At 38.9% G+C, this 13,958-nt stretch overlaps 2 protein-coding genes across 2 annotated transcripts in view; one reads left to right on the top strand and one right to left on the bottom strand.

Moving 5' to 3' along the window:
* Window positions 1-9,506, bottom strand: part of LOC117241611 — a 41,009-nt gene extending 31,503 nt beyond the window's left edge. Inside the window, exons 1-2 of the mRNA XM_033507481.1 lie at window positions 9,360-9,506; window positions 8,544-9,019 (exon numbers count right to left, since the gene is read on the bottom strand). Coding sequence (XP_033363372.1) covers window positions 8,544-8,927 — 384 coding nt within the window. The 5' untranslated portion in view covers window positions 8,928-9,019; window positions 9,360-9,506. The remainder of the gene's footprint in view (window positions 1-8,543; window positions 9,020-9,359) is intronic.
* A 1,215-nt stretch (window positions 9,507-10,721) lies between these two features.
* LOC117241790 (dihydrolipoyl dehydrogenase, mitochondrial) lies at window positions 10,722-13,509 on the top strand. The gene is made up of 7 exons (XM_033507905.1): window positions 10,722-10,909; window positions 11,290-11,575; window positions 11,651-12,017; window positions 12,091-12,435; window positions 12,502-12,593; window positions 12,670-12,995; window positions 13,064-13,509. Exons 1-7 carry the CDS (start codon window positions 10,865-10,867, stop codon window positions 13,127-13,129), a joined length of 1,527 nt encoding a protein of 508 aa, XP_033363796.1. The 5' UTR covers window positions 10,722-10,864; the 3' UTR covers window positions 13,130-13,509.
* The last annotated feature ends 449 nt before the right edge of the window (window positions 13,510-13,958 follow it).

Genomic DNA, 13,958 nt, shown 5'->3' with positions numbered 1-13,958 from the left:
CATGAATAAACCATCGGTTTTCTAAAAAATCCTCTTTACCGGGTCAATTTTTCTCCTCGCTGTATTCAAATTAATAACGACTCGGCTTGCGCGTCTCGAGCGAACGTAGCATGTAATTTAGCAGTTTTTTTTTTTTTTTTTTATCGAAGCGCCCTAGCGACACGCGACATTTTCCATGCGAGCTGATTCAGTGTTGAGACGCTTTTTGCGTCTTAAATGTGCCGTAAAGTCTTTCTCTCGTCGACCGAAATATTACAATGTGCTTTATTCGTAGAAAGTAAAACAGCGCACGCCAACTCCTGAGACCGTAGCCTCTTCCTCGAGCAGGATACCGTGGCCGAACAATAGCGGCTCTCACTTCGCTGCACGAGTACGGTAGCTCGTTACGCGTATTCATTTTATCGGAATTACTTCCTACAGAATAGCGTACGTGTGCGATTGCCAAGAATCGCGATACCATGCGACGTGTATCATCGAGCTGTACGTTTCCTGATCTGGCCCCGTACCATTCACGACGACGATACCGTTCCAATTTACATACTCTGCTTATGCAACGCTATAAACCTACGGGAGACAGTCGTTCGATTGTAACATACGTACATCACGGAATATTAAATAACGCAGTCGTTTGTTATATTCGTATGACTGCGTTAATAAATTTTCTTGCTTATCGGCTCGGCGAGAGGAAGGCAAACAGCGATAACGCGATCAAAGGTATTATTGTTCTTGCTCGATGAACAGATCTTGTCATGCAAATAATTACGGTCGAATTTCGATAAAAGATAATTAATTCACGACGTGGTACAGACGAGGTTCGGCCGATCTTTTAACTATCTTCATAGCCCGCTCTCGTTTAAACGCATCTATCCGTAGGATTTTATTTGTGCGAATCGATCAGGCGACGAACCATTCGTTCGACCCGAGTTCGCCTAACGATTCTATCCGCTGTTTCTCATTTTCTGTTCGTACATCGTGGCTATAAAATCTCTTGGCACAAGGTTTGCGTTTATTTACGTATCGTCGCGAGTAACCGCAACATTTTCGTTGTCTCTGCGTAACGCGTAAGATTAGACGACTACGTTTACTATCTCGCAGTCAAACTGCAGATATGTGGAATCTGAAAGTCGTGGAAAAGCGAGCGAGGCCGGGGTTACGAGCAAGATTTATTGCCGCGACGATCGTAACGCGAATCCTCGTCTTGTTGATCGCATGACGTCGTGCTTTCCAGAATTTTGCAAGCTCTCGGCGTTTTTCTCCGATAACCGTGCGCGTATAGCATCGTAGGAGAAACTATTGTCAGCAAATTTGATTCTCAGAGGTGAGATGCGAGAGACAAATGGCGAAGCGAGAGAATCGCTAGGGCTGACGTAACGAGATCAAACGATTTGACACGGAGAAAATTTGTAACGACATATAATCAGAAAGCTATGGCAACACAGAGGTAACGCGAGACAGAGAAAGAGACAGATCTTTCTCCAATTGACACGATGAATCGATTTAACAACGATCGTGGAAGGCGATCGACCTAGCCGAATGCTTTTGCCTGAATGTTTTCAGTTACGTCGAATCGGAAGTAGAAATTGACCGGCTGTTCGATATCATTATGCAATGCCTTTGCCGTACAAATTAAAAGTAGATTATTGGATTTCGTGTGTCGTAACGTTGGTTTACTTTCTGATTACGTAGCATGATACCACGCGTTTTATAAAACCTCGAACCACGGTATAATTTACGATAGATAAACAGCCGTTTTTCTTCTCGATTGTAACCGTGAGTTTGATGTTTGCGTTCTGCGACGTACATTCAATCGCAGGTGTAATAAAAGTCATTTAATAGAGACCTACGAGGCGATTGGATTTCTTCAAGCTGAAATTTACGTGTCCTTCCGCTCATGCAAATTACCAATTACAACATTGTAGCGTTCTTCCTATAATTACGAAGCGTAGAACGCGTTCCTAGGATGTACGAGACAATGCTACCGATCGAAACGCTATTCGTTTGTTACGTAAAACTTTCGTTGGTGCGCGGAATGCAGCGCTAGATTCTTAACTCGTACGAAATATTTCAAGCGATGGCGGATGAGTCACTACTGGCTCTTAGTCACCTCGAATTTGCATTTAGTTCTCTTTTGCATCGCCACGGAGACGTTGCTAGTCCATAAAAGATTCGAATCTCCCTCCGCGATTCTCCAGAAAAATATTCCTGTCGATGAGAAAGTGCTCGTAGAAAGAAAGGATTTGTACAGATAACACGCAAATGTTACTAAAATATACGAATTAATGGCAAATTCGTTGCGCAATGAAGAAACACAGCGGCTGGCGAAAGTACTTGAACATTTGTAAGAGCTCGATCGTATTAGAACCTAAGCGTTCGTTAAGCTCCTTCGCTTGTTTCCACGAATACGTATAAAAAGAAATATAAACAAATTTACAAGGTGACTTGGAAAATAATAACGAACGCGAGATGCTCGTAGAAACATTTGCGAATAACACAATACAAATAATATGATACAATACGAATACGATTAACACAATACGAATAACATAATACAAATCCTGAAATGGGAAAATCTTCGTATCTCCCGCACGAGTTTTCTTAGTCGAAAAATGTCCAAGTTTCGCGATAATTTTCTCGCGTTTTCCGTGGTAACGCGAAAGTATGACCGTTGGCCGAGGATCAATCGCTGCGTATCGCCAGCAATAGTATCGGCCTCAACACTCCAGCAACCTTACGATAACCTCACCTACGGAATCTAGTTTCGAGCGCGGCATAACCAGTTTGTCAGTTAATTAATGCTGCAAAACTGGTAGTCCTGCGCTTTCGAACTGTACCGGGTCTTTATCTGGTTCTTTGCACCGCGCTGGGTCTAACGCTGTCACATATTATTTATAAATCTTCGATCGTAGGATGATTTAACTGCATCGTAGGATATTTTCAAGTCGACTGAGGTGCTTGCACCATCCCTGGCCATCGCTGGTTGTCGAATTTTCCGAAACATTCTCCAGGCGTTTCAAGAGCTTTCAAAAGTTCTTCGTTTTACAAGATCGCAGGGCACGAGCGAATTTTAATAATTTTGCCTGTCGTGCAATTTCTCCGCGCTCCATCGTACCTCGTATCCTCGTCAACTTGTTCCATATGCACTGGCGTGTCGTACGGCTGACTAGAATCAGTTGTTTCTCTTTTAGAAATCTTTACGGTGCGTATAGTTTTATGATACCTAATTCATTTGCGTAAGATGGCACGGTCTTCTTTCTTCGCCCAACGAGTTTCCATTCCTCTGTCGCGCCATATATTTTACATTCTCGCTATTTCACCAAACGTTCTGAATTTGTTGTCTTGGAATCGGATGATAATAATACAGCGGCGAACGACGAGAACGCGAGACATTTACTACCTTCTTGCATATCTCCGAGGGTTTTATCCAACTATAGCGGAATACAAAAATATCCTTCGATATGTCGTATTGTAACGAGTTAAATGAACAATATAATTGCTACGTATACTCGCGGTTTATATTAGAAGAATTATAGCCACGCTACTTGTCGCTATTTACCGGGTAATTTGGCGAACCAAGGACAATTTGTCGTCTATGACATACTGCAACTAGAAAAGAGAAACTTCCTAATTCCATTACCTCTGACGATCTATTATGTCATTATCATCTAATGACAAGATCCGTAATCACTTAGTTGCCAACCCAATAGCAGAGAAATGTGCTTCATATCGAACAACTAGAAAAATACTTCCAAACCGAGCGATCCAATAAACAAAATGTTCTCTCCAAATACTTCAACTATGAAATCGTAGAAGATATTAAAAAAAAAAAAAAAGTAACACTTCCTATTAATTATTCATCGACCGTAACTTTCAGCTATGTACATCGTTCGTTCGGGGTGAACGTGTTCGGATCATAAATTGGAAAGAAATGGCAAAGAAACGGCAAGTGTACTCTCGATATCGCGCAGTTAATCTCGATGGAATTTAAAAAGTACTCTCGGAGACGGAAGACGCGCGCAGATGGAATTCCCGCATGTTTTATGGGTTTTCGGAATCGTGCGATAAATTCGGTTGCGAAAGTGAAAACGCGTCCACGGCGAATGCTCGATACGACTTAATTAAATACACGGACACGAAAAGGTGGTGATACGCGACAAGCGAGAAAGTTCATTCACCATGAATCGAACGAGGAAGAGCGCAGTTGCACACAGCGGTCCGTCGAGTCTGGCTTTCGCAATTTCCATCGCTACGTTCACGTACACGCGGCACGATTTTCGTTATGAAATAGCGAAGAATTTCATTTCATTTCGTTTTCATGTTCAGGGCGGCAAGATGTCGACGGGTGTGGCACGCGTGCTCCTATCGTGCGAATAAGAACGACACGTATACGCAATAGCTTTAACGAGGAGATTTTCAAACAAAAGTCCGTTGACATTAACGATACGTTTTCGCATTATCATGTGTGGCGCCGATATACAACGTCGTCTCCTGTTTTTCTAGAAAGTGGATATTTTTGAAAATTCCTTTCGCATCGGTAAATCCACTGGGTTCGACGCCAATGAATTTCTGAATTGTACTCGAAACGTTCGATCGTCGAATCATCGCAACTAGCTGCGATATCGTGGCGATTCGTGGACCACGGCGTGTACAAATAGCTCTGGAAAGTATCCGGGCACTTGCTTGCTTTTGTTAAGATGCCATCTCAATTGCCAAATTACGGATAAACCTGAAGAATTTGATATTTTTTAATCGTCATAGCCACGTGCATAATGTTCCTTACGCTGCATATAGCTTCGTCCTATTTGTGTTTCTAACATTAGCAAATAACCAATCCTCTTGGTAAAGAGATTTGCAAAATCATGGCCTCGTGATATTTTGGAATTCGTAGCTTCGATCGAATTAAACGAGATCGTCTCGTTCGAGGTGCAAGCATACGTTCTTCTTATATTTAGAACGATTAAGAAATATGCAAATAGTTGTGAACGACGATGTGGTTACTCGTACGACGACGGCTATGGCCACGACTCTAAGAAGATGCTTTATGCAAATTGGTCGTTTCGCTTTTGTCGCGTATGCGACTTCTTTAATCGTCTCCTTCGCCTTTCATGCGTCAATGCACGTCACTCTCTTTAACGAAAGATGCTACAGCAGGCATTCGTAAATTTGTAAAATTTCCAAGAGAAACGGTAGAATGCGAAATGCGTTCAACGTTACGACAAGAATACGAAAATAGGCTAGACGATGCTATCTTGCGAAGAAACAAACTATAAGTGAGTATAGTGGATATACGGGTACTGAGAGGCTGTTACCCCTACGCAAAACTTACTCCAGCAACGTTCCGTCAGTCGCGTCGTGAGAATCCAATTTTGCCCGATAGAGAGACGAAAGAGCAAATATTCGTCTAGAATCGCTGGCTCCAGTGACGATGGATTATGGTTGCACAAGTAGACACATAGAATGTTGGTCACGAGGAAAGGATAAAATACTGGACGGAATCACGCCGCGAATGGCGCGTAGCCACGGAGAAAAATGTTCGAAGCACGAGCGTAAACATCGAACTGAAGCTGCCAGGCAAGCTACGCAACAACACCACGCTAGGCCCGACCTTAATAAGCTGCTTTCACACCGAACTCGCTACACTTAGGCCCAGCTTTTTCAACAAGCGCCAATTTCTAGTAATTTCAACCTTCCAATTATCTTCGATTACGCTCGCATGCTCTTTCAACTCTGACCATTTCTTAACTACATGCTCGGCTTCCACTACGTGCCAGGTTGCGATCCATAAAGAAAACCCTGTAAACGTAATTCTCGAAGAAGCTCGAAGAGATTTTGAAGCGTCTGTTAACGGTATCTTTGTCGATGCAGGATTTCGTGGCATTTCTGAAACCAAGCGTCCGTCTCATATACCTTTTGCTTATTAACAAATGGTATCCACGAGTTCGTTAGCAGTCGTGATAACTTACGAGAAGTCGATTAAATATTTATCGAGTCGTCGAGTTCGCCGCTGTGTTCGCGAGTCACCATAATTACACGGCCTCGAAATAGCAAGTTCCTCGTCAATATTTTAACATAGCCGGTCAATGGCCTGCTGGCATTCAAGTATATTTATTGCAAGTATATTTCGAGCAAACTTTCCTCTCGTACTTCCGTCATTCTAAGCATCACGCCGTCAGCACTGCGATCTTAGTGTCTCGTTTATCGATCATTCGCCGTACATAGTGGAATCATTTGTTAGATCAAAAGTTCCGCGAGCATAGATTTACGCGCTGCACAAAAGTGGAATTTTTAGAAATAAAACGGAGTAACGATGCTGACCGTGCAAAAGAGCTCGGTGTGGACACGACTTAAGTCGAATTCCACACAAAGAAAGGCATTCGATGGAAAAGAACCTGCAACGGACTTGAGGCCCGCATCTTCCAGGTCCGAACCTAATTTATCTTAGGGCCCTGTACTCGCGAAATTCGCCCCTTCGAACAATTTTTCGGAAGAAGTTGCCAAATCGATTCTCAGGTCTCGACGAACGCATCGTCATCGATGAAAATTTACCGCCATAGCGTTCGTAATTTTCTAGTCATTTCCTAGTCGTTTCGTGGTGGATGAATGGGCGAACGCAGTTGCGCCTAGAACATATAACGTTCAACGTGCAAACGAGCGTACAATTTAATTCTCCGTGAAACGTTTTCATCTCAAGGACGATTCGCGATCTCAAGAGACGGCTTTAATCTTCGTTCGGAAAGCCGCGTGACAGTAAATCGTCCCAGAATCATATACTACGCTCGAACGTGAAATAACTCTCTCTTTCTTTGATTGATGATACCGTTCGTGCATCGCGAGAAATCTCACCGATTAGTTTCAAATCCTATCCGCCGTGATCCTCCACTTGCTTCGCGGTCTTTTCCAGTGCTTCGATTTAAATATACGGCAAGTGCGTACTGTGCAAGAGTGTTGGGCCAGCTGCGACAGCGATATCGTCATGACAAGCTATTCGTGTTTTTCAGAAGTATTTCCATTTAAATAGTTCCAAGAATTTCAGACTGTGGCATAAACAATTGGAATGTTAAAAATGTCGTTAAACGGCATGTGGGGTATTACGCGAGCTATAAAGAAGCCCGATATTTCGGCTATACGAAGCACACGAATAAAATACGTATTAAATTTGTGATCACGTACCAGTGTTCTATGCACCGTGACCACAAGTTCCCTTAATTGCGTCTTTAACAACGGCAACTCGTTTACAAGTTCGCGGTAAACGCGTCCATTATTCGACTTGCCGCAGCCGTTTCATCGACTACGCACCAAAAATACACAATTCACGGTGTGTACGCTTTCCTCGTGAATATATAAACGGAAAACAGATGGTGTACATACAAACATTGAAAATACCGCTTGACTTAATATCGCTCGCTGTGCTTACGCGATAATTATACGAGATTTGTAACAATACGCTATAAAGTTAAAATATCGTAATACGTATTATCAAATGGCACGGTGATGTTACTATTCGACATCCGTGATATACGCGAATACGTACATATTTTTCGCAACTTCACTTCCAGTCACTCCATAAGCGACGTCGTCTTTCGTTTTATTTCGCGCGTCGTATCTTGAAAATAATTATTGAGATTTATAGTTGACGACTAAAAAAATTGAAAATAATGATGAAACAAATAGAACATAGATTTAGAAAAATGTAGATAGCATATTATTCGTTAATAAATACCATAACCTCATTTATGGAATAATCTAATAAGATTACTAAGTTTTCGTCCCGATGCGTTCGTTCGAAAAAAAATGTTTCTTTCTGGTTACACCTATTTCGTACTGCAGACTACCTCGAACAGAGCGGCTCTAAAAATTTGATACGATCGTTGTTCGTTCTCGGAGCCTTCCGTCCCCCTTCTACATCGTCCTGCATTTTTATCCGTTCGCGTTATCATGTTCGATCAGTCGATAAGTTGCATCGGCTTCGCAGATCTTCACGTATCCACGACTTACGTACTGGTCAGCTGTCGACCATTTTTAACCCCTTTATGCTCGATATTGCATACGCGATATTATAAGTGTTTTAATAAATTCTTAGCTAATTAAAAAAATAAACGTATTTACTTTGGTTATAGGTGGTATATGTTTGCGCATTAAGCATTCGTAGGTGCATTGCGCTTTCTTTATAGAAACATTTTTAAAAATATGATGCAATCGTTGATAACTGGTAAAAAAAAGTATATCCACAATCCTAAAAAAATACGCATATCTCTACGAATTTCTATAATCGTAAAAGCCTCTTAACGGAAGCCATTTGAATTATGACAGTTTCCTAACCTTATCCTTCTATTTGCGTGATGTATATTTCTACTTAATATGAAAACTGCCGTTATTCGAAGTCACACGTAGATCAATATATCAATATATTATGCACGGTTCTTTGCAGATTGCCCGGTTGTGTGGCATCATCAAACGTGCACAGACGTGCGAAAATACATTAAAAGCATCAAAACGCATGACAGTAGACAAAGATTCCTTCAACAATATAAATAAGCATAACGTACCTCATCGTCGTGATGGCTGTTGGAAGGCACTTTGTCAGAAAGCTCCTTGATCAAATTCTCCGAGTTCGTCTGATTTGAAGCAGCTGGCAATTCATTCGATACCTTGGCACTGTCTTTCGAGTCTTTAATGGAATCGGACCAAGTACTTTCCTGTTTGATCGAGTTTACTTTCTCTTTTTTCTGATTCTGTTTGCCCTTCTCAAGATGCTTAGACTCGTTGAAGCACCTTTCGAAGCTGGATGCTCGTTGAAGAATCGTCGGCGAAGTTGCAGTCGATTCACAAAATTCCAGCTCGCTTTTCAAATTTTCGTTGCTTTTATTGCATATCCGTGGAGGGTCTTGGTCGCGAAACGCTCTGCGTTGACCTTTTACTATTTCACACATGTTTTTCTTGTTTTAAATTAAGCCGATTAAATCGTTCATATTTTCTTAAAGATCTTCGAATCAAACATCTCAAAGCTATTCCCCTCCGAAACCTTGAAAATTATACATCATCGTTATTACTTCTCGTTTTATCGGAAACATATTTTCTGTTTATCGTAAATCAAACATCTCAAGATCAGTATTCTTATCGTCATCAAAATACTAAACGTTATTTTTTCACGATGCAACGAATTCAACTATAGTACTAGACAATTTAAATTCAACCAATCACGGATAAGCTACTGATAATGGAATTACGTTCGATTAGTATACCAAATGTGAGATTGATACGAACGCAAAAGAAAGATTCTAGTAAAGACATTTCGTAAGATCGTACTGTGTTGAACGAGAAAAATATCACGGACTTTGTTGACACGAAAAATAAGTACTAACCGGTTTTCAACGAACGTTCCTTCTAACGACAGGGTTAGCTTCGTTTCCGTGACGTACAATACTTCCGTAGGGTAGTGAGACGCAAACTGTACTATCTCGCCAAGGGCCAAACGAGTCATGCGTCATACGGAAGGACATCTGTTGCCCTTTTCTCTCGACCCCTAACGTTCTTTTCATCTTTATCTATCTAGCTATTGGCCGATTCGTTCCACTTGCTCCCTCTTTTTTACTTCTTCGATCGTCACAATAAAAATTGTTACAGCTTACGGGGTCTAGTTTGTAAACTCGATCGCAACGATATTGTTGATTATCAGGTGAATATCAACGTTGAATTAGTTTCAATGAAGAAGTTTGAGATATCGGCTACAGTTAAGATGTTCATACGTAAATCGATTTTGCGATAGCGAAAAGATATTTTTTACCGACCGCGAGATGGCACAAATTCTTAATATTCTGATTAACGATGCGTAAATATTCGTAAATGTTTTTTTCAATTCATAAATTATTCTATGATAAATATGATAATTGCAGTAGAAGAGTAAATATTTAACAGAAATCTCATACATTTATATGTCTTCTATCCAAGAACGTAGGTAGAATGACTTTTAGATATTTTCACGTGAAAAGCGGCTAGTCGTTACAAAGTGCGCTGTAATCCTATTTAATGAAACGTAACTAGTACAAATCCATCAAAGCGATTAATTTACAGGATATAAATTTGAAAATATTTCAATTCATACTGTTGATATTTTATATATTATATGCGAATTACCTCGCGTATCTTTGGAGATAATCGTCGATGTATGAAAGTTTCGTAATCTTAAGATAAAAGCTGTTAATTTTTGTTCTCTTTTAATGACTATATAAATAAATTTTCATCTCCGAAACTATTAACCAAATAAGCATGATTTCCTTTCTTTTTATTCATGAAAATATGACCTTCGTAAATAATTACTTTCGTAAGACATAAAACTATTTGATAACAAGATATAACACTTTTTGAATAAGTAGTATTAGTAGAGTGATATCTTTCAGTGTATGCATTTCCTTTTGAATAAATTTCAATTCGAATGTGAATCATAACGAAAGAGAAACTTCTTACGTCTAACTTTATCAACTTCCTATTCTATAATTCCTACACATACTCACCACATAAAATCGTAGATAGTATTACGAAACTTTTGTTTTTTTATACGATCGGTATTTCAGAACACGAAACACGAAATCTTCTTAGATGCCTGATCTATTCTTCATCTTATCCATGTCCAAATGTATCATATGAACGAAACGAAAGGGTTATTTCGTGTTGCATAATAGGTCAGTAGCGCCATCAAGCAGTATAGTCTCCGAACCATATAGCCAACGATATATCGAATTATCAGAGCTAAGACAAGTTGGTCGTTGAATGATATTGAAGTAACCGGTAGTGCTCGCTTCTCACTACCTAAAGCTTGTTTCCTTTTTGACCCCCTTTATATCGGGTAGTAAAGTATATTACAAAAAAGATGATGCAAGCTAGTTTTTGGAGTTTGGTGACCACTTCTGTCAGAGTAAGTAAAAAGAAAAGATATTTATGAATAAATGACCTCGTGGATACATTACAATCGTATCAGACCATACATTTTACTCTATTTCGTAACATTTTGAAGGACAAATAATTTTGTTATATATTTTATTCCACTATTTAGCTAACTTTCTTTGATATTGGTCATTTTTTCCTTATGAAGCATTGATTAAATATTTGAGGAAGCAAAATTGATTTGTTAAATTCATTATTCGATATAAAAATACGTTCTCCTTACTTCGTTGGTTATGTCACCTACATCTGACTTTGTCAAAGTTTAAGGATTACAGATATAATGATAGCAAACAGAGATAGAAAATTCTTTCTTAATCAATAACTTTCTGTTTTTTCTGTTTTTCTTATTAGCCATCATGTGTCAAACGTATTGTACCTGGCTTGACAGCTGCACAGCAACGCAGATACGCTAGTACTGTGGAAGCAGATCTAGTTGTAATAGGTGCTGGTCCTGGTGGATATGTAGCATCAATTAAAGCTGCACAACTAGGAATGAAAACTGTTTGTATAGAAAAAGATGAAACATTAGGTGGGACTTGTCTGAATGTTGGATGTATTCCATCCAAATCTTTATTGAATAGTTCACATTATTACCACATGGCACATGCTGGAGAATTACAAAAATTTGGCATTAACGGTATACTTCTCATTTTTTTTTTCCTTTTTAAATATCCATAATTTAACAATCACTAATTTGACAATTCTGTTTTAGTCGACAATGTTTCTATTAATATTGATCAAGTAATGCAGCAGAAACGAAGTACAGTGAAAGCCTTAACAAGTGGTATTGCTAGTTTATTTAAAAAAAATAAGGTGGAATGGGTTAAGGGTCATGGCAAAATTACTGGTCCAAATCAAGTGAGCGCACTTGGTCCAGATGGTTCAGTAGTAAGCACTATTAATACTAAAAACATTATAATTGCCACTGGCAGTGAGGTCACGCCGTTTCCGGGTATAGAAATCGACGAAAAACAAATTATTTCATCCACTGGATGTTTATCGTTAAACGCAGTGCCAAAGAAATTGATAGTAATTGGTGCTGGTGTTATTGGGTTGGAATTAGGCTCAGTTTGGCGCAGGTACATTTCATACTGAAATTAATTGTATGAATTGTAAACAAGATATGTTGAGTTGCTTTATTTGCTCTTATAGATTAGGCGCTGAAGTAACAGCAGTTGAATTTTTACCGACTATCGGTGGAGCAGGTATCGATGGCGAAGTTAGTCAAGCGGTACAAAAACTTTTAGTCAAGGAAAAATGGGATTTTAAATTGGGGACAAAAGTCACTGGTGCGAAAAGATCAGGCAGTGAAATCATCGTTTCTGTCGAAAACGCGAAAGATCCTAGCAAAAAGGAGGATTTAATGTGCGATACACTTTTAGTCTGTGTTGGCAGAAGGCCCTATACGAAAAATTTAGGATTAGAGGATTTGGGAATCGAACGAGACGAAAAGGGCAGGATCCCTGTAAACAATAGATTCCAAACAGTAGTACCTTCGTAAGTACACACTTTGTTGAGAAAGTTTTCGTCAGCGTAATTATATGTAAAATTACGTTCATATAGGATTTATGCTATTGGAGATTGCATTCATGGGCCAATGTTGGCTCACAAAGCCGAGGACGAAGGTGTTATTGCGGTTGAGGGCATTGCCGGAGGTAGTTAAGAAATACTCATTATAGTTTTTCCGTTTGTATCCCTGAAAGTTTACAGCAATTATGATGACTTATTCAGGTGCCGTTCATATCGATTACAATTGCGTACCTAGTGTAATATATATACATCCAGAAGTTGGTTGGGTAGGAAAAACGGAAGAAGACTTAAAGAAAGAGGGTATCGAATACAAAGTTGGAAAATTCCCACATATAGCAAATTCTAGAGCAAAAACGAATGCAGACACGGATGGTTTTGTTAAAGTCTTAGCTGATAAGAGTACAGACAAAATATTGGGAGTACATATGATTGGTGCATACGCTGGTGAATTGATTAATGAGGCAGTTCTTGCAATGGAATATGGAGCAAGTGCAGAAGATGTTGCGAGAACATGTCACGCTCATCCGGTAAGTAGATATACGATATTCGATCGAATGTTGAATATCGGACACTGATTTTGTCATTGTTCTTATAGACATTCGCGGAAGCCTTCAAGGAAGCCAATTTAGCTGCATATTTCGGAAAACCTATCAACTTTTAAGTATATGGATAAATTATCTATGAAACGTTAATATTTTGATTCATCGTAGCCTCGATCTAGTCTACGTTTAATTTCAAATGTGTCGCGGTACACTTTTAGCACCTCCCCAGGTCTCATTATCACTTAATCATATAAGGAAAAAACTGTAAATAAAAGTATATACAGGAATTTATGGAAATATTACATCTTTTATAGTAGATTTATTTTTGTTGCTTTATTATTGTATTTATTATAAATAAATTGGTAATTCATCGAATATATTTAAGAATATAAAACTGGATGTCTGTAACCTTGTGACATCTTATTTCGGTAATCTTAAGAGTAGAGATAAGTTTTTATTATGTTACTGTTGAAATTCAGTTTCCCGATTTCATAAAAACATCCGCCTTAACAGGAGTTTTACCTTGTAAGTTATAGTAATTTTGGTCGCTGTGTAATTAGATATAAATAAAATTTAGTACACTTATAATAGTAATAAACAACTAAGCAAATATGCTACTGTGTTTCCCCATATTTAGAGAAATTTTAATAAACTTTTCAAAATAGAGTAGAAGCTCGTACGTACCTATTACTCGAAGTACGATCGAGTGTAATTTCAATTATACACATATAAGCAAATTTTCATAATAAATGTATTATAATATATGCAATTATTTATTTTATGTTCAAACTAGATCCTATGTATCGAAGAAGGAAGGTGAAATCCTAACAGTTAGATCATAATATTTAAAATAATAAAAAGAACTGTAGCTATATCATGCTATACATTATATATTAATACACACAGTGAACTGCTATTATTAAAACTGCTTGTTCCTCGATCTGTTCG

The sequence above is a fragment of the Bombus vosnesenskii genome, unplaced genomic scaffold (assembly GCF_011952255.1).
Source record: "Bombus vosnesenskii isolate JDL3184/JDL3185 unplaced genomic scaffold, Bvos_JDL3184-5_v1.1 scf7180000016261, whole genome shotgun sequence".
NCBI classification, from domain to species: domain Eukaryota; kingdom Metazoa; phylum Arthropoda; class Insecta; order Hymenoptera; family Apidae; genus Bombus; species Bombus vosnesenskii.
Note: the sequence above shows the minus strand (reverse complement) of the source record. Positions and strands in the feature narration are given on the sequence as shown.